The following is a 22,063-nucleotide window of genomic DNA, read 5'->3' on the forward strand; positions in this document are numbered from 1 at the left end:
CCAGACTTATATTCCCGAAGAACAGCCTAGTATTATCAATCACCTCACAATAATCTAATCGTATGATGGCGAAACTAGATATTGTGGAATCACAAACGATGGGACGAAGGTGTTTGTGATTACTTTTTATCTTGGTTATCACAGATTAAATCTCGAGCAAATCTTAGAGAAGATAATACTCAAACGATATAATCGGGAAAGATCAGAACACGCAACTACAAACAAAATGGTTGGGTCTGGCTTCACAATCCCAATGAAGTCTTTGAAGTCGTTAACCTACATGGTCTCGATAGAAACCTAAGGTTAAAGGAGAATCAACTCTAGTTGATGCAACTAGTAACACACAGGAGGTGTGCGGATTATGTTTCCCAGTTGCTAGAGTTCTCCTTTATATATCTTTCAAATCAGGGTTTTCAATCCAAGTTACCTTGGTAACAAAGCATTCAATAATCACCGTTAGATGAAAACCCTGATTCAACCAAGCTAATATCTTTCAACCGTTAGATCGAACTTAGCTTGTTACACACAAATGACATGTACCTTCATTTAGGTTTATGTAACCGTACCCAAACGTGTACAACATGTTGACTCAATAATAGTTAACCGAAGTTAGCCATATGATCACTCTCATATCAACCTTATTCATCTTAACCATAACTATTTCAAATAACTCAAATGCTACTAGTTAAAGAGCCGTTCAATTTCTATATTCTCATAGGAGTATACAAGAACACAATTGAAGCAAAATCGGTTTGATTCACTCGAACCAATTAATGAAAAATATAGCCACGTTTTGCAAAGATTGCATTCCTTATTATATAAATGTTTAAGTTCATGTACACAACTGATTTTAGAAAATAACCCACTCAAGTGCGCAAACAGGTACGCATACTTAAGTAGTCGGACCGAGTTTGGTTACGCCAGTACGTGTACGGGTGCGTATACCAATTCACACTTCCAAACTTCGGCAGAAAGTCACGGACGTGAGACTTCCGCCAGTATGCGTACGGGTACGCATACTTGCCAGAGATCCAACAACCTCCAGTACGCGTACGGGTACGCATGTTTCAGGTTCCCGGTTTTGGACTTATACACAAATGTGATAACAAACTATGTTTATATCCAAACATGGTTACTTGATTCTGAACTCTTTATTTCAATCATGGAAACTTTCTTAGAGGATGACAATATCCGTTTTCACACACTATTAACATCAAAGCAATTTTCAAGATATTGAAATAATCATTACGAAACATTCCAAGTCTAAACCAAATGATTGTATCACATAAACCATGTAAGATGTTTACTCGGCAATTTTCACATGATCATATTCTGACTTTCATCAAGAATATAAGATGAATTTGGTCGAAGCGAAAGCTTACCAACACATATTTCGATAAATATGTAAGTGAGTTAAACTCATCTCGAAATCTCAAATGTGTATAATAGAAAAATGTATCGTAATACGACTTATGTCTCAATATAGGAGATAGAGTAGAAATAGACTTTCCAAGTGATAGATGAGTTTCAGTCTCCACATAGATTTTGTTGATGAAGTTCCACAAGCCCCCCTTCGTAGTTCTTCGTCTTCAAATAATGAACGCCGTGAAGTCTAATGCTCAACTACACAATCCATGTCCTAGTCCGAGATAGCAAACATGCTTGAGATAGCAAAGCATGCGAGTTCGACCGAGCAGTGCTCTAACAATCTCCCCCTTTTTCAATTTCAGTGACAAAACTATCAATACATATGATTACAAAATAAATAAAAACTTTGTAGCTTCTCATCCAAATACTTGATCTCCTTGGCATCTTCAACAAGACTCGAAATCTTCGTCACTTCCAAGTACTCTTGATTCTAAACGTGTTCAACTCAGCATCATAGTTGTTGAATATCCGTAGAAATAACAATGAGAAAACAAGTGCTTTGAATCATTGTTATGCAATGTTATAGTATTATTACACAACATCAAAGTTCAATTGCATCATAACTTTGACAACAATACTATGGTGATATGTATCACTCCCCCTAGTCAATACTTCATCTCGACATGAAAACCACTCTCCCTTACACAGTGATCCGTAAACCATATGTATTTGTAGTATGAAACTACACATTAATTCTCCGCCTTTTTGTCAATATAAATTGGCCAAGGTACGAAAACTAGTGGTATCCTCATGAAATTTTCATAGAGCTACTTCATGACCAAAAGAGAATAACATACCAATTTATTTAGATGCAATCATAAAGCCGAAGCTAAATGCATTCATCAAGGAGTTTATAAAGATACAAGATAACCCCTATAATATTCCACAACTGCACTCCCACAAAGATTTGGCAATAAAGCACAAGTTCAAAAAAGAACTCTCCCCCATAAAATGTCATTCCCGAAAGAACAACAAAGGCGACCTTGCTTTTACAAGAAAAGAAAGATTTATTTGGATATAACCAAATCACATGAAAACATGAATTTGTATCCAAAAATATCAATTGAATCAACCACAAGAATGATCAGTTCATTTGGCCATGCTCGACATAAGAGAACTTATGGAGCAACACAGTACAAAAATATAGATCGGAGATAAACCAATACTGCAGAATAAACAAGAATTCATTCTATTTTTCATCACTATTTGCACAATGACATATAATAAACTTAATCCTTGTAAACAAAAGTGCATCCTTTCTTCCATTAATATTTGCATAATGACATAAAAGGCTTAACTTTTGTTTTTTCAAAAGTTCATTCTATCTTTTATCAACACTTTCATATCGACATATAATAGAGATAACTTTTGAACATGTATGGGACAGTCAAGGTTCACGGACGTAAACAACATATCCCATAAAAAATTACAATATATAAAAATCATAAAGATTAAAATTGCAAAAATCATCATCCAAAAGCTTAGAGTTTAAATAAATAAATCTAAAATCATTAGAGATGAAAACATTGGAAATAGCTATGTGTACTCATAGTATTGGCTATTCCAAACCCTAGTAATCCTTCTAAAAACACAAGAATAAATTCTCATAAGAAGTTTCCTAGACATTTAGACCTCTGAAGAATTCTTTATCGTCCCCGAACTCCTTGTCTTCGAAATCCATAGGTACATAGGGTTCGTGAAGATATGAGTCAATTCCAACAAACCTTATAGGTTGATGATGTGGAACCAGGACCTTTTGAAACTCAAGATTTCTCATAATAATAACCTTTATTTGCTGAATCTCCTTTCTTGTTTCCTTCAACTCTTCAAGAACACCAGAAAACTTTTGAGAATTTGAAGGAGCAACTCTTGGCTTCCTCACATTCCTTCTTTTTCTTTTCAAAGTTGGAGGTCACAGAGATTTCTCTTTTTTCTTCATGATTGATGGATTAACAATCATATTAACATCTTTTCCATCAGAATACATGATGCTTGGAGTATCCATATGTGTATGGGTTTGTGAGAGGAAATCACAATTTAAACTCAACAAGCAGTCTTAAGATAAAAAGAGTTTTAGAGAAGGAAAAAGGAATGTAGGGTTACGGAACCTTTAACCACAGGTTCACGCACGCACAATTCACAACCCTAAAGAGAGTAGAATTGTCGAGAATAACCCTCTTTTTATTGATTAAATAGGGAAGTCCCTTCCAATATCAATTAGATATGAAAGAATTCCAGATTTGCAAAACACAGCAAAGCTAAGCAAAAAGATAAATTAAAATAATTTTTTCTTTTCCTAAAGCCTGAGGTGTGCACAATCTTGTCTTTTTTGATCAGGCACATGAGACAAGATGCACCAAAACAACACAATCAACTTGTGCTGTGATTAACAATAATCTGTCTACCATAACCTTTTTGAAAGGAATTTATGGAACCCTGTCTATCAAATTTTTTAGACCAAACTCTCTTTTCTAGTGGTCTTGTCTTATCTTTGGAAACTAACTTCTTTAAAGAAGATAAAATCTTACATACCTCAACGGTTTTTTGAACAAGTTCGAGCTTATTTGCTAGTCGATTTGCTATTCATTGAAGTTTGTTGACATATCTCATCTTGTGTTTGTACTTGAAACACTTTGAAAGTTCATGACTCTTGAGTGAACAATAAGAGAATGTCAACGCATAGGATGATTCAGACGCACGAGATGTGCAAGCTGCTAGATACATAGTGGAACCTGAAAAATCAGACAGAGAGTTTCCAACATAAAGGTCAATTTTTTATTCCAGATTGGTTGAGTCTTCTTCTGAAAGAATATCAAGATTGATGTATGTATTGCTACAATTATCAAAATAAATATCTTCACAAAGAAGTGGAACACTTGATTTTTTGTCTTCATTGGAATCATAGTGATCAGAAATTTCATCAAGAGTTGCAGCAAGACCTTTGCTCCCAGTGTATTTTCTGCGGTTCGGAAACTCATTTGCAAAATGACCAAAACCACTTAAAGCACTGTGGCATATCCTCGTCATCAGCCTCACCAACATTCCTATTTTTAATAGGAATGCGATTGTGAGGTTTAACTGATGACCTGGGTTTATCTCTGGAGAACCGTTACTTCTCTTCAATAGAAGATCTCTAAACTGTCTTGTCAAGATCTTCATCTGATGAATCGGCCTCAGAAAGATCATCCTCAGAGATGCAAACACTTTTACTTTTGTCAAGTAATTTAGTGTTCTTTTGTACTTTAAAGGCAATATCCTTTCCAGTTTTGGATGTGTGCTCGTGATCAAAGATCTTTAATTTTCCAACCGACGTATTTCTGGAGAGAGCATCAAGGTTATTTCCCTCAACGATGGCATGCTTCTTAGAATCGTATCTGGATGGAAGTGATCTGAGAATTTCATCACAATATCCTTTTCAGGAATAGTCTTACCAATGCAAAAGTTGCATTAACAATTTCAGACACTTTGTGATTAAATTCATCAAATGAATCTTCATCTGCCATACGAAGGTTTTCCCAATCGGAATTTAGGTTTTGAAGCCTGGCTTTCTTTTCACTGGTATTCCCTTCAAATACAGTTGCTAAGATATCCCAAGCATCTTTAGACCGAGTACACGTAGTCACATGGTGATGAATATCTGGGGTAATGGCATGTATGATGGCATTCAAACCGTCAGAATTTTGCTTTGTAGCAAGTATCTCAGTAGCGCCATATGCACCAATATCCTTCGGAATGGTCGCATATCCTACTGCCATAACGAGAGCATCATAGCCATTAACTACATAGACTCATGATTAAAAATTACGTTCTTGAAGAAAGGCACGCATAGCAATTTTCCACCACAAGCAATTTGAGTCATCGAATACTGGTGGTACGTTTATAGAGATATCACTTCTGTCCATATCAGATCGCTACAAACACATACTTATAAGGTCTTTAATGTGTTTGCCTGCTCTGATACCAATTGAAAATGTGGGGGTCTAACAACCACACCCAACAATGTTTGGAAATCTGAGAGGACTTACTCCAATACACTTTCTAGAGAATCAACTAGACTGTCAGACTCAATCTAGAGAAAAGTATATCAAAAAGTTTATATCTCTAACCCTTAATTCAAACTGCAATCATCAAATAGAAATCTGCGAGCCCGATTGAATATAAGAGGAATACTTGAACGGTACCAAAGACCAATGTTTAAGGATCAATCAATTTCAATCAACAACCGAAGGTTGGATTTTCCAATTGATCGATGCAACCACAACCTGTGATATTTCAATTATATAACAAAATATAATACGAAAAAGAAATAACACATACACCAGAATTTTGTTAACGAGGAAAACCGCAAATGCAGAAAAACCCCGGGATCTAGTCCAGTTTGAACACCACACTGTATTAAGCCGCTACAGACACTAACCTACTACCAATGAACTTCAGACTGGACTGTAATTGAACCCTAATCAATCTCACACTGATTTAAAGTACAGTTGCGCTCCTTACGTCTCTGATCCCAGCAGGATACTACGCACTTGATTCCCTTAGCTGATCTCACCCACAACTAAGAGTTGTTACGACCCAAAGTCGAAGACTTGATAAACAAATCTGTCTCACACATAAAAGTCTATTGGAATAGATAAATCTGCCTCCCACAGAAATACCTATGAGTTTTTGTTCCGTCTTTTGATAAATCAAGGTGAATAGGAACCAATTGATAAACCAGACTTATATTCCGGACGAACAACCTAGTATTATCAATCACCTCAAAATAATCTAAATCGTATGATGACAAAACTAGATATTGTGGAATCACAAACGATGAGACAAAGGTGTTTGTGATTACTTTTTTTCTTGCCTATCAGAGATTAAACCTCGAGCAAATCTTAGAGAAGATAGTACTCAAACGATTGAATCGGGCAAGATCAGAACACGCAACTATAAAGAAAATATTTGGGCCTGTCTTCACAATCCCAATGAAGTCTTTGAAGTCGTTAACCTACATGGTCTCGATATAAACCTAAGGTTAAAGGAGAATAGACTCTAGTTGATGCAACTAGTAACACACAGGAAGTGTGGGAATTAGGTTTCCCATTTGCTAGAGTTCTCCTTTATATAGTTTTCAAATCAGGGTTTGCATTCCAAGTTAACTTGATAACAAAGCATTCAATAATCACCGTTAGATGAAAAACCTGATTCAACCAAGCTAATATCTTTCAACCGTTAGATCGAATTTAGCTTGTTACACACAAATGAAATGTACCCTCATTTAGGTTTATGTAACCGTACCCAAACGTGTACACCATGTTGATTCAATAATAGTTAACCGAAGTTAGCCATATGATCACTCTCATATCAATCTTATTCATCTTAACCATAACTAGTTCAAGTGACTCAAATGAAACTAGTTAAAGATCCGTTCAATTGTTATATTCTCATAGAACTATACAAGAGCACAATTGAAGCAAAATCGATTTGATTCACTCGAATAAATTCATGAACATTATAGCCACGTTTTGCAAAGATTACATTTCTTATTATATAAATGTTTAAGTTCATGTACACAACCGATTTTAGAAAGTAACCCACTCAAGTACGCAAACGGGTACGCATACTTAAGTAGCTGTACCGAGTTTGGTTATGCCAATATGCGTACGAGTGTGCATACCAATTCACACTTCCAAACTGCAGCAGAAATTCACGGACGTTAGACTTACGCCAGTATGCGTACTCGTACGCATACTTGCCCAGACATCCAACAACCTCCAGTACGCGTACTTCAGGTTCCCAGTTTTGTACTTATACACAAATGTGATAACACACCATGTTTATATCCAAACATGGTTACTTGATTCTAAACTCTTTATTTCAATCATGGAAACTTTCTTAGAGGATGACAATAGCCGTTTTCACACACTATTAGCATCAAAGAAATTTTCAAGATATTGAAATAATCATTACGAAACATTCCAAGTCTACACCAAATGATTGTATCACACAAACCATGTAAGATGTTTACTCGACAATTTTCACATAATCATATTCTGACTTTCGTCAAGAATATAAGATGAACTTGGTCGAAGAGAAAGCTTGCCAACACATATTTAGAGAAATATGTAAGCGAGTTAAACTCAGCTCGAAATCTCAAATGTGTATAATAGAAAACTATATCGTAATACGATTTATGTCTCAATATAGGAGATAGAGTAGAAATAGACTTTCCACAAGTATAATAGAAAACTATATAGATGAGTTTCAGTCTCCACATACCTTTTGTTGATGAAGTTCCACAAGCTCCCCTTAGTAGTTCTTCGTCTTCAAATGATGAATACCGTGAAGTCCAATGCTCAACTACACAATCTATGTCCTAGTCCGAGACATCTATAAATAGGCTAGAAATCAAGAGTTATAGTTTTGATCACTAACATCGACAAACATGCTTGAGATAGAAACACATGCGAGTTCGACCGAGCAGTGCTCTGACATATTTTTTCCCACTTACAAAGTAATGCCATAATTTTACCTTTATTCTTAATTTTCTTTTGAAACCAGACTTGTGTTTGAGACACCAAACAACCTCCCAAATCACCATGTTAAGTCCAGGGCATTACCCACTACACGTTACAATACTCTAACCTGATAACTTTGTAAGACAGTAACACATAATCCATCACTTGATTCATTGATTTGATGGTGACAGAATGATAAATAAAACATAAAAGATACTAAGAAGAAGATTGAATGGAACCTCATGAATTCAAAGTACACCTATACCTAACTAACATTCTAATGGAAAAAACGGCAATGATGGACTGTTACTGAGGATCCAACGCCGAGAACATATCCCTAGAGCCACTCTTTGTTTGAACAGTCTACTCGAACACACAAAAATAACGACAACTTGAGTTAGAAAATGTAATTCAAAATAAAATAAATAAAATAACCTGGGTCATTGTTCAAAACCTTGTACTGAAAAATTGTAGGAACCAAAGCAACGACAATTTTATTGATAAAATTATAGTAGTGGATTTTACGTGATATCCTTTCTTGTTTTCCGACATCGTGGTTCTAACTTCTCAATATTGCTGGGTTATCATGTTTCAAGAACTATGACACCAATAAACAAAAATGATATTAGCAAGTGGGTACAATGCACAACTGAGAGATTATAATTCAGGATTTCTCTTTCATTTTCACGCCACATGCATAAACCAATATCTAATATATTATTATATTATCAAACAACAAATTTAAGTAATCATTATTTTCAGAATTACAGAGAATAAAGATAAGCTTTTGATTTTATTACCCCCAAAAGAAAGCCAACAATTTACAGAACAACCAATGATTTACAGAATAACCAATGATTGTTGCTTATGTAAAAACCATCATCCTGCAAATGAAGAATGGTGCGATCAAATATTAGAAATTAACAGCCTTCCACATCCCTAATCTTATTAACAAAAGAAAGAAAAACCAAAAATATATCAAAAAGAAATAATCTTGAATCGAAATAGATATGATACCTGAATACTAGAATCACCGTCCATAGAAACTTTGTGCAATTTTTGGAAATCAAAACAAAGGAAATCGTCAGTAAGTGATTTAGTTTTTAGCATTATTTATATTTCTTTAGAATCAATATAGAAGCAAGTGAAGCAAAATCAAATTCAGAAACGACATTAGAAAAAGAAAATCAAACAAACAAAATTTCAGTAGACAAATATAGTCGATTTGTACCTTATGTACCAAATTCAAGAGTATCATAAATATGTTACCAACATCTCCTTGCTTTTCATATTGCCGCACTTCATCTTCTGCAATAGTACATGCCCATAAGTTCAATAATACCCAACTAATAATTTTATCCAAATACTTTGTGTGGATTATGTGATACATTAGGGCCAAAACTTCCAGGGGTAACCCTAATAATCACAGGTTCAATATATAAAAAAAATTGAGAGAAACAATTGCCAGTAAAACTGAGTTTTCCATCACCATTGACTGAACTGAAAAAAAATTCCCAAAGATAGAAAAAACAACCTTAAATTTTAAAAAAGATGCATACCTGAAGAGTGATATTAACATAATTGTCTACAGCCGAGGAGTTGATTTCGATAAGCAATTTTAACATCATCCAGTTTCTGAAATTTAGGAGAGCAGTTGTTGATGAAGTGTGGAAATGGGGATATGAAGTGGTAATGATCGATGAACGAATAGAAGTGGGTGGTGTAAGAGTGTACATAAGAGCATCTCCAATGGTAACTTGGTATGCATCTTTTGTGGAAGTTGCTTTTTCATATGTAAAGACCAAGTTTTCCTTAATTTGAGGAGATGAAAGAAAAACATCTCCAATCACAAGTTGTATTTCTTTAGTTTTTAACTTTTTAATCCATTGATCCAAATTGTATATCTAATCATAACCATTAATAATGATGAGTAGGATGTTCACATCCTCTAAGAGAACCTCTAAAACTATAGGATAGCTTTGAGGATGTCTACATAACTACCAAACACATCATCTTCACTTTTTCTCTTCACATTCCCATTGGAGATTGATTTTTTGGTTAAATCCTTAAAAATCCTATGTGGCCTTGTATTTAGGATATTTTGAATGTCTCATTGGAGATGCTCTAACATTTTATTATTTGGTGTGGGGCCAGAGTGATTGAGGAAATTCTATTTTTCAATACTCTCTCTACAGCTATCCACGTCAGTTTTTGGTGGGGTCAGAATGAAGGAGAATCAAGTATTTAGTTTCAATTATCATCTTGTTGAATTGACTAACCCTCCTATAAGTGGGGTTAAAGGAGAAAGTCTAAATTATACTTTGTTCATGACCTTGGATCTTAAGTCCACATCATCATTTTGTCTCTAAATTTAAATAATATTTGTTAAATAAAATCTCGAGGATTGAAAATAAACCAAATAACTTTTTTTTTAATCCTTTTTCTTTGTTATTTGGAAATTACCCACAAAAAATGGTGCTAATATAAGACTGGGTCTTATGGAGCTGCCCAAGCTCTTCCCAAGAGCAAAAACCGTGGTCTAAAGTGCTTCTTCGCACAAGCCTTCCCTAGCGTGCGGAAATCCCAATGGGAAGACTCCCGATACGGCTAACCATTAGCCGTTCTAAAAAAGGTGGAAACGGATAACGATTGTCTGATGTATTCTTAAAAACCTTGTAACTTAGTGGGGCCAAGAAAGATTTTAAGATAAAAATCTAACAACTTATATAAACAGGTTAATAATTATCGGTTTTTGGTGAAGTACATAGGGACCAATAGAGATTTAAGTGAGGTTTCTTCAATTGGTGGACCCAACAAACTAAAAACCTGACAACCACTATCCCTTCTTCTCTTAAAATTGGGAACAAGAACAACTGCAAGAGCTAGGCTCTTCACAGGCTGATGTGTAAAGGTGTTTGGGAAGACCTTGAGCATCTCCATAAGACCCGATCTAGGACCTCCATCTGGATAACCTCTCTTCGCATTAGAGACGCTCTCAGTTTTGGAGAAGTGCCTTTTTCCGTTGTGCTTCCCTGGAGATAAAGCAGTTGTACCTTTGGGACTAAAATGATATTAGTAAATTATGTTTGGTGTCGGTGAGTTGCATACTGAAGTCCGCGACTAAAATCTGTCGTTGTATATGATGCCCCACACCCCACAAAAAAAATTCCTAGGCTTGCACAGGGTTTTTACATTCCTAAAAAGTAACGCGAGAACCTGGCCTTAAAGAGAATATTGGCCTCATAAATATCACATTACTAGCTAGTCCACTTCCACTATCAAGTATCAACTTGCTGCAGCTCTCATGGAGATGAACTACGAAAACAACCTAGAGAATCTCCTCTATGAATTCTTCTTTTTATCAGATCAAGCTTGCCAAGACAAAAGCTTTGATCCCTCCAAAATAGAAGATCTGATGGAACGGTTTGAAATCGAACCTAACAATTCATTTGCTTCCATGGAAACCCAAATGAAGGTAGAGTGTGAAGAAGCTGAGAATTTCATGAGAGATGCCGAATATGAAATGAATTTAGCCATGGAAAAAGCAATGGAGGATTTTCGAACATTTGAAGCGGAGTTCGACCGTATGGCAAAAGATGAACACGATAATCTTCTTCGTGTTGCAAATGGTGCAAAGAAGATGGGGAATTCCATGGAAAATTCAGCAACTTTAGCTTCTAAAAAGTACATGGAAGCTTCACTTGCTTCGGCTAAGGCGTCAATGAAGTCTGCGTGGAAAGGTTTCTCTGTAAAACCAGCTAAAAAGGTTCATCCTTCTTAATTAACGGTACCTTACTACACATGTGTCTTCTACTTAATCATAAGACACAATTTCCGTATGCTTTCTAATTACTGCCCAAACTTAATTGCTGATTTTGGTTAATCTCGATTTATTGTAATTGGAAATTTGTGTCATGCATTGGTCATAATTGCATAATTAGATGTCCTTGTTCATCACTGCTGCTTACTTTTACACTTGAAAATTGAATTACAATGGGTCATTTAGAGATCTAATCAACCCCCAACACCATTCTTTAAAGAAAAGATAACAAATGTGTGTTCATTATTTTGGCATTGAAAGACACAAAGATAAGAAATTTAGGGTCATTTTTTCTTGAGTGTACTATGTTAAGAAATTTCCAAACTCAATTATTGAGTTGATAAACTTTGTCAACAATGAGGGTTCATTATCACCTGCTCAATTAGGCCCTTCTCTTTTTCTTTCCAATGTATACAGTGTTCTTGAAAAAAAGGAAAGGGATCCAAGAAGAAAGAATCCAGATAAAGGAACAAGTCCGCAAACAAATTCTTTTCACCACTCAAAGATAAACCATTAGTGTGAGAATTTGACCTTTCCAACATACCGACAATAGGTTAGTGAGAACGAAAAAGAAAACAGGGAAGAAATCTGATGCTCTTTGTTACAACCGCACCACTTACCACTTGCTACATACTCTATTTTGTCCATTATACTAGTTTTCACCAACATCCCAAAGCATATCCCGGGAGTAGAGATCTGACATTAAAATCAAATGTGAGAAACTGAAATAGACTTCACAATGAAGGGGAAAGGTTAGATGTAAGAAAATGAATTGAACTTACCCTTGGGAGAGCCTCTCATGGAACACAATAGTGTGTGCAATCTAATCGTGGGCAGAGCTCCATGGAATTTTCTGATGAATTGAGATTAAACAAGGTGATCTCTAAAGCTAGGAATTAGAAAATAAACTAGTAGTATCTTTTTTAGTTTTGCTTATCTTTATGAACTAAGAAGATGTGTTTTTAAAGGAAGAAGACTGATTCTTCTTCCCCCTTATGTTTCATCTTCGGCGTGGCTTCTGTGGGTCCAATCCCTACTCTTTTACGAATCAGGGATGAAGTGTGCGACGGTATATGCCTTTTGAACCTAAGGAAGAGCTCAACAAATTGATGGCCCCCATGGAGGAAGCAAAGTGCAAACCGAAGTTAACATGGGAAAAGCTTGAAGTACCCAAAAATATACTAATTCAGTGAAACTCAGCAATTAAAACTATAAGACAGCAAAAAAGGATCAATGGATGTTCTCTAAACTTAATAGAAGTTCTTATACTACAGCCTAAAACCAAGCTCAAAGACTGAAAGAAGTACGGTTAGCTAAAATACTATCTAGCCAGAAACTTTAATAAACCTGGTTGTCAAACCATAACCTCAACTTGGAAAAAGAGATAGAGATAGACTGCAGGCACAAGATTGTACGAGTTAGTTGACTGCAACCTGGGCTGCTGACATGTAATTGGGATGGAGAGAGTCCTGCCCAGCACCAGAGGATCTTGTTGTCTTGGAGCTCTTAAGAATCTGCACTGCTTCCTCCACTTTGATGACCAACAATGCTGGTGATTCCAATAAAAGAAGCAACTCCGAGTTATCCATCTCCAAAAGCATCCCAGTTATCTTTGCCGCTAGGTCACGCTGGAAATCCACCAAAAAAACAAATGCATGTTTAGATTAAGGTCAAGTGTCAGTCGGTTCTCTGAAGAAGGAACAATATCTAAGATTTTTACCTGGAGTTTAAAGACAAGTGGGTAGAGGCATTCACCAAGCATCTGTTTCTGGTGCTGAGGAGAAGCAGCAGCTAGCATGGTGCTCAGTGTCTGTAATCCTTCGAGGGGTTGAGATGTCGCAGCAACTCCTCCAACAGATTTAGAACCAGCAATAGATGAGACCCGCTGAGATCCGTTTTTCATCTCACCCATCTTCTGTACATTCGTCATGTACTTGATCTGCCCAGGAATACCCAACACAAGGGAACAGCAAGACACTTTTCAGCTAACGATAAATAATGAAACACAAAATGTCTTTCAAATCTAGTCATCATACTGTTACTTTCATATCTTACATATGAATCCATATCCATATATATAAATGCATTGAATATAGAAACCTATTGTCAACTACAAATCGTCATCAGGAACATTTATACAAAGAATCGAGTGAATGTTTGACCAAGCATAGCAAATCAACAAGTACATGATATTACCGTTTGACAAACACTGTGCAAGCAGTTTGCAAGGAGTAAAAAATAGAGGAAGAGAAAGGCGCAGACCTACTGATTGTTTGGATCTTTCACTGTAATCGCTGGCCGAGGGGTAGATTGTGGAATGTGGCATAAATGACACTGATTGACCACCTGCTTGAGCAACCATATGCGCATTCATTCTCCCCCATTTTTTCTTGTTCTGCCTAGAACTATCAGGTATCTGAAATATAAACAACTAATATGGGATTCGGTAAATAAATTATATGCTAAGCAATGAACAACTGGATGCTAATCTAGTGGTACTTAAGTTAGAAATTGTGTCTCTCACCACGGGTCGGGGCACTGAATGGAAATTTGATCTAGCAGGAGGCAGAAATCTACTGGTCCCCCATTCAGGTGTCAGACCCAAAGGTTGATGCATAAGCCCCTGTGGTGGAACCATATTAGGAGGCAAGGTGTAGTAAAGAGGAAGATATCTAGCTGGGATGACAGCAGCAGAGGTTGGAACTGCCAAGCCTGCAATTCCTTGAGAAAACTGAATCTGTAATTGTGTACGTCTTTCCTCTTTCTTTTGGGCAAAAAGCTACATACAAAGGCTTCCCACGAAGCATGTAACCTGTCCATAATGCATACCAGCAGGATAAGACACTAAATCTCAATGAGAACCAGTAAACATAGTGAATCTACTATCCAAGCATCTTAACTTAACAAAGAAATCAATTCAGAACAATCCATAGGTCTATACCAAGTAACGGGATTAGTAGTATACCATGTAGGCTGTTCACTGCTTGATAAGCTGCTTCGATGGTGGTGAAGCATACAAATCCAAACCCCTTACTCATTCCTTTCTCATCAAGCATTATCTTTGCCGAGGTGATTGTGCCACACTTACTGAATATACTCCTCAGTTCGTCATCATTAACACTATCATCAATGTTCTTAACATACACATTTGAACCCTGAAATGGAAACAAATGGTTAGACAAACAAGCTACTTGCACAGAAATAGAAAATGAGAGAGACCATTGCATTTAATACCTTAAATTTCTGGAGTTGCTCCTTTCGGCGTTCCTCAAACTGATCATGCAATATTTTTTCACGCTCTGCTTTCTTTTGGGCCCTCCCGACATACAAAACCTTGGACCCTATCATTTAGCAAAGAGCACAGTTAAAACAACCAGACCCAGGCACAGTTGGACCTATAGTGTACTTCAGAAAAACGAAATGAAACAAATTTTACCAATTTGCATCCCGTCAGTGGCCTCCATTGCCTTCTTCGCTTCATCAGGACTATCAAAGTTCACAAAACCAAATCCCTTGGATTTTGAATTGCCGTCTTTCATGATAACCAAGTGGGTAATTTTTCCGTACTTGGAGAACTTCTCTGTAAGAAGCTCTTCCGTAACATCCAAGTCCAGATTTTTTATGTATAAATTGGTAAAGCTGGAATCAGAGTTGCTAGAGGGTTGCTCACTCTTTTTCACGAAAGGACCAACATATCTAGAACAAACATTATTCACAGAACAATGAATGGACAAACAAAAAAACTACGATAAAAAGTATGTATCGACAAAGCTTGGTAATCAACAGTAGATCCATTAACACTGTTAATAGCCGCCGTTGCAGATTCCTCAGTTTCATACTGAACCATAGCCTTTGCTCTTCCCTTCTTCAGTCATTGCAACTTTACAAGACAAAATATTTCCATACTTGGAAAACATCTCATGAAGCTTTGCATTATCAATTGAAACCACTCAGATTCTGCAATAATATACACCAAATCCAATGGTAAATGTAAACAAGGAAAACAGACAATAAAACATAATCAAAATACAGTATGTTCTGGTAAAAAACTTGAAGCAAACTAAGACCTATTCTACCTTAACAAATAGATTTGCAATTCCACTTTTCCTTGCATCTGAATCACGACGTGACCACATAACTCTTATCATTTGGCCTCTCAGTGGAGTGTGATTAAGCTTCTCCATTGCAAGATTTGCTACCAAAAGAAAACAAATAGAACAATCAAATTACGAGAAACATCAAAGTAATCTTTGTAACCTACACAGAACAGGACAAGAATTTAAGAAATAAGGCAAAACCTAGAAAGATTTTGCTCGGAATTGAACCCTAAAATGCTAGAATCAACAAGAAGCTACTTCAAGAAACGAATCTAAAGCAACAATTAAACACATTGCATGAACAAATTCACAAAAACGAAACTCAAAAACATGATCAACCTGATACAACATAACAAGAACTACAAAAAAACTAAGGCAAAATCTACACAAATTGAACGATCTACTCGAAATTAAACCCTAACAAGCGAGATCAACACCAAAAAACTCCAAGAAACACATTACATGAAAGAAAATCAAGAACACAAACACAAAATAGGAAAAAACAAAAGAAAAAATGACGAAAAATTCACAAAAATGAAGAAAAATTCAGAAGAAAGTGGACTAGATTCTTACCAGTTGAGATGTACAGGGTGTTAGTCCTCAAGGGAGTTGGGGGAGTTGGGTGTAATTGGGTTTTTTCCCGTTAGTCGTGGGGGAGTTCGAGGAAGTCTCTCAAAATCCCCATTAATCGTGGGAGAGTTTATAAGAGTCTCCCAAACTCCCTAGAAAACCTTGTTAGTCGTGGGGGAGTTTGAAAGAATCTCCTAAACTCCCTGTTAGTGGTAAAAATTAGAATGCTAGGGAGTTGTTTTTTTTTTAGGGGAGTTCTAGGGAGTTTATAGTGTATTTTTGCCTCACTCCAAATCTCTCAAAAAAGTAGAGATTTTGGGAGAGTCTCTTAAACTCCCTACACTGAAAACACCAAACTCTCTCAAACTCCCTATACTCTCTTACACTCCCTCAAAATCCCCAAGATTCAAAATACATTAAACTCCCTCCAACTCACTCGTGGACTAACCCCCTGGTAGTTGACACAACCATAACCAAGCGACACCGAAAACACAAAATCTTTACAAACACGAACAGAAACAAGATTATAATGACATTAAAAGCAGCATGCAATTCATCTTCTGTAACATCAACATGAAGATCTCCTACATACAATGATGCTCCTGGTATTACTACACTGAGTAAAACCTAGGTCTAAAATATCTATAGGTTTCTTTTTATCACATTTTACTAGGGTTAAAAAAAATAGTAACAGTAAAAAAGTTAAAAAAAAAACTTACCACAAGCTAAAACAGGCAAATCAGCGGGAAGCTTCATCGGATTTTCAAGAAAGTAATGGTAACCTGGAAGTCGTTTAGCACAACCACCACCACCACCATCATAACCACCGCCATTAATTTTCTTCTCTCCCTCGAGCTTTTCTTGAAAATTTCCAAGACCTCTGTTTCCTCCACCAAAACCTCCACAGCCACTATCCGGAGCATCACCACCACTACTAGAACTTCCAGAATCGCTAGAACTAGGATCAACATTGTCTTCTTGAACTAGAAGTACAAAAACTTCTTGAGGTCTAATAATGTATTCGAAGGTGAAATGAGAATTCGAGAGAACGCTTCCGTCATGCTTCTTCAAAACTTGTCTTGAAATTGGTATGTTTGATTTATTATAAATCTTCATCTTGGTTTGAAAAACCTTTTCATCATTGGAGATGGTGAAAAAACTCCTAAAACCACCAACGTTCTTCCTTAGTGCTTCAGAGAATACACCAGAGTATTTTACTACCACTTTTATTGTTTTCTCTTGTTTAATGAAATTCTCCATACTCACTTTTTTCTTTCTTGATTGTTAAAAAACCTACTCTTTTTCTTGATAGTTTACTCCTCTTACTGTATATTAATTTCGTTTTCAAATAGGTAATCTGATTGGCAATCTGATTTTATACAGGTGAAAGTGAAAAATTTCTCTTGTTGGGTCTTGGGCCTAAAAAATAGCGCTAGCTTAGATCAGCACGGTCCAAAACTTAGACCATCCGATATATCTTTCTGATCGAGAATGTTTGATAACCTCACCTATGTTGCAATAGATGGGTCGGATGTGGATTTGGTATCGTGTCCAATCCATCTAAATGACAGATTTGATACTTTTACTAATGTCTAATTAATTGTCTGTGGTGTTCAACATCACTGAGCGAATAAATTTTAGGAAAAATTATCGAAAACAGATAAATATTTAATGAGAGTAATATAACTTAGTTTTAAAACTTATATTACTGAAATCTAAATAATTGTAATATACCAAGAGTAACGAAATATCATTCCAACAACCAAGAATTGGTACTTTCGATATATTTTTGAGTACCTTCAATGTACATCTCAATAAAAAACTACATATATTACTATTAGAAATCAGAGTATTTCTAAAGAATCAAAAGATTGAATCGGAATAGTTAACCAACTATACTGCAACTTGTATACTTTTCACACATAAAAAATAACAAATACCTGAACTACAAAAAACTGGAGATAAGAAATTCGATTCATTAATAAGAAAATCAGATTACCATTATATAGGTGAACATCTGCACATGTTTACAACACATTAATAACATGAAAAATCACATAAACAAGATTAAAATAAACTAACTTACTGACCTATTACTCATTCCCACAACATAGGTGGTAGAATCAACTAACAATACTCCTAACTAATTGATAGAATTTAGGAAATAATCAAATTTTACTTACCAGGAACTTTTGTTTGAGTTTAAACTTCTTCAGCCTCCCTTAAACTCAAATTATCATCAGTATGAACTTTAAATCTTCTTCCCTTCAGGATCCGAATTTGCATATAACGCGAAATTAATAAGACCCTCATCATAGACATCACTACAATTTGTTAAAATATAGTTTTCAAACTCTGCTGGCATAACACGAGTGTGAGTTGATGAGTGACATGGTGCTGGTTGAACTGGAGAAGGAGATTGTGGTTTTGTGACTAACTCTGAATCTTCAGCAACCAAGTCTTCATCTAAAATAAAACTCATGTATTTTATCTCTTCAACTGACCACTCCCATGATTCATCTTCAACAAACTCAACATCTCTGTTGACGATAAATTTGTTCGCCTTTGGATTATACAACTTATAACCCATTTGTACAAGAACTGTAACCGGCAAAAAAATATTTCTCCCCCTTGTCATCAAATTTCTTTCTTTTTTCGTCTGCTACATGTGTATATGCAATGCAACCAAATACCCAAAAACCATATACACTAGGCTTACAACCACTCCAAACCTCTTCTGGTGTCTTTTTACGAAAACTCCTTGTTGGACACTTATTCAGAATATAAACAGAACATAAAACAACCTCTGCCCAATATAACTTAGGAAAATTTTTACCTTTCAGAAAGCTTCTTGCCATCTCAACAATGGTGCGATTATTCCGTTCAGTTACTCTATTCTGTTGAGGTGTAATGATGTTTTATTCCATGCTTCTTACAAAAATCAGCAATGAGATTAGAGGTATATATACTCAACACTTATATCTGATCTAAGCACCTTTATAGTATAACCACTTTGTTTTTTCAACAAGCACCTTAAAGACCTTAAACACATCCAGTGTTTCAGATTTTTTCTTTGAAAAATTGATCTAAACCTTTCTACCGTATTCATCAATGAAAGTAATAAAATACCTATTACCTCAACTTGATTCAGTCTTGATTGGTCCGTATATATCTAAGTGTATAAGCTCCAATTGCTGCGATGCTCTTCTCGACTTACCAACTGGAAAAGGGTCCCTGTGTTGTTTTCCAAGAAGAAAACCCTCACGGAAATAATTAATACAATCAAGCCTAGGTAAACCAATAACCATATCTTTCTGACCAATTACTTTAGGTCATTAAAATTAAGGTGACCGTAATGAAGATGCCATAACCAATTTTCTATAATGCTTGTACTAAAATTATAAATTGAGGAAGTCTGTAAATTCAGTGGAAACATACAATTTTTAGTCATCCTCAGATGAGCAACCAATTCTTTTTTCTTATTCTCAATCTTGCATACACCATCCTCAATCACAATTTTGAGTCCCTTCTCATAAAGTTGACCCAAACTTAACAAACTCCAATGTAAACTAGGAATAGGAACATAGTAAACATCATAAATATACTCATAGTAAACTAGGAATCGGAATCCTCCCCCAAAAAGTCTAATTCATTGTTGCAAATCCTAGGGTCTTCCACATGAGTCTCCGACGAAGGAATAATTGGGTTTACTTCTTGCAAATCAACCGGTATATAAACATTGTAATATGGATGTTCATTGTAACGTTGATATGCATTTGAGTATGTCACACTGTTCATAACAATGGTTCGGTCATACCAAGGCTCCTCCTTTTAAATAGACGAATGATCATTATGAAGATCCGGAGTTGGAATAACTTCATCAATGTTACATAGACTTTCCCCGGCAGCGGCGCCAAAATTTGTATGAGATGTCGTAGGCTCAACAAATTAATAAATGTATTTCCCACTAATTAACTGGTAATATAGCGGTAGTAAGAGATCGTTCCCAAGGTAAAGTAAATAACAAAAGGGGGTTTTGGTTTTAAAATATAATTACCGCTATATTATAGGTTATTTGATCAGCAAGGTAAAGTAAATAACAAAAAGGGGTTTTGGTTTTAAAATATAATTAAAAAGACAATAAGAAAAAAAAAGATGATTAAGGAATCCTTCGCCGTTACCAAGCAATAGATGGATTAGTATACTTATCTATCGTTCGTAAGAACCATTCATCACCAACGGTGGAATAACAGCTAGATCAATGTTATCCCCAAAACTCCTTCAATCACTGGATACGGAAGTTCTCGACTACCAGATTCTATTCAACGAACCACCAAGTAGTAGATCAATCAAGGTGTAATACAATTGAATTCCATAAGCTTTGTGAATTTAGGTTGATCCCAGTAGTTAAACTCTTAGATAAAGGTTTACTTGATGGTGTTGTTTTCACACACGATTTCTCCACAAACTTCCTCTGTAAGGTCTCGTGATTTCTACTTGTGTAGAGAGTTAATCGATGATTACTTATCTCATAACTTCTACTAGCGATAGAACAATCAATAGACTAATCTAGTATGCATCCCAAATCAATCTAAAAATCATTCATAAACTCTAGATATGGTAAAGACAAACGATGATGATAAAAACTCTCAATAGGTTTGTATTATTAATAAAGCTTCACGCTTAGAACATTGAATTCATCCTTAATCAATAAAGGATTTAGCTACTCATATTACAAAGAAGATGAATAATGGTGGTTTCCCCCTAAAGGGGTAAACCCTAGGTTTTGATGTAGAACTTGTGATATGAGATAGATGATATCATTTTACATAACATAATACCTTTTTATAGGTTTACATTGCTTGGTCTCCAAGTATTTAGTTCGGTTAAGAAACCCGACCCGAAATAACGACCCCAAACGTGACCTTAGGCCTTCCAAGGTGTCAATACACGTTTTACACTTGCTAAGTTCGAGAATCCAGTCCGCGAACTTCAAATTCCAGCAGATATTTTCGGAATTAAAGTATGAAACCCGTCTGCGAATTTTACTGTCTTCGGTATTCAATAAAAGCTTGTTTTGGCCACAACTTCTTCACCCGAACTCGGAATGACCTCATTCTTTTTGAATTATTTTATCTTTCAATTATCTTAAAGATGATGATGAGAAATCTTTAATTTGAATGAGTTAAGATCGGTATTTGGCCCTTCTCTTGATTTTGAGCGTTTTGCTCCTTTTCATCGTACTTCTTCTACTGCTCTTGGATTTGGGCACTTGGATACTTGGAATACTTCTCTTCATAGCTCTTTTCAGAACTTTGTAGCTCCTTTTTGGATGACTCACCTAATTGAGACAAATAAGAGAAAACCAAAGTAATAATACGAAAATATGCAAGAATAATAGCTAAAACAAGTATAGAATTGACACTAAAATCATATGAATTATGAACTTATCAAATTCACCCACACTTATCTTTTGCTAGTACTCGAACAAACTAAATAAAAATAATCCTAAATACAACCACTCCATCTCGTTGAGAAAACGATTACACTTAGCATGTATAACAAGCCTTTAAACCTCTAGGTGTCCCTAGTGGACGAGTTATAGTCTCGTGAGGGCTTACAAGAGGTATACCCACAAAACCTAC

The 22,063-nt window shown here is 35.7% G+C and overlaps 1 protein-coding gene and 1 pseudogene across 1 annotated transcript; one reads left to right on the forward strand and one right to left on the reverse strand.

Annotated features, from left to right (window-relative positions):
• The first annotated feature begins 11,153 nt into the window (after positions 1 to 11,153).
• On the forward strand, positions 11,154 to 11,888 carry LOC113346435. The gene has a single exon (XM_026589975.1). It carries the CDS (start codon positions 11,236 to 11,238, stop codon positions 11,710 to 11,712), a length of 477 nt encoding a protein of 158 aa, XP_026445760.1. The 5' UTR covers positions 11,154 to 11,235; the 3' UTR covers positions 11,713 to 11,888.
• A 996-nt stretch (positions 11,889 to 12,884) lies between these two features.
• Positions 12,885 to 17,678, reverse strand: LOC113346404 (annotated as a pseudogene).
• Positions 17,679 to 22,063: the final 4,385 nt, after the last annotated feature.

Source organism: Papaver somniferum, unplaced genomic scaffold, assembly GCF_003573695.1.
Source record: "Papaver somniferum cultivar HN1 unplaced genomic scaffold, ASM357369v1 unplaced-scaffold_99, whole genome shotgun sequence".
In the NCBI taxonomy this organism is placed as follows: Eukaryota; Viridiplantae; Streptophyta; class Magnoliopsida; order Ranunculales; family Papaveraceae; genus Papaver; species Papaver somniferum.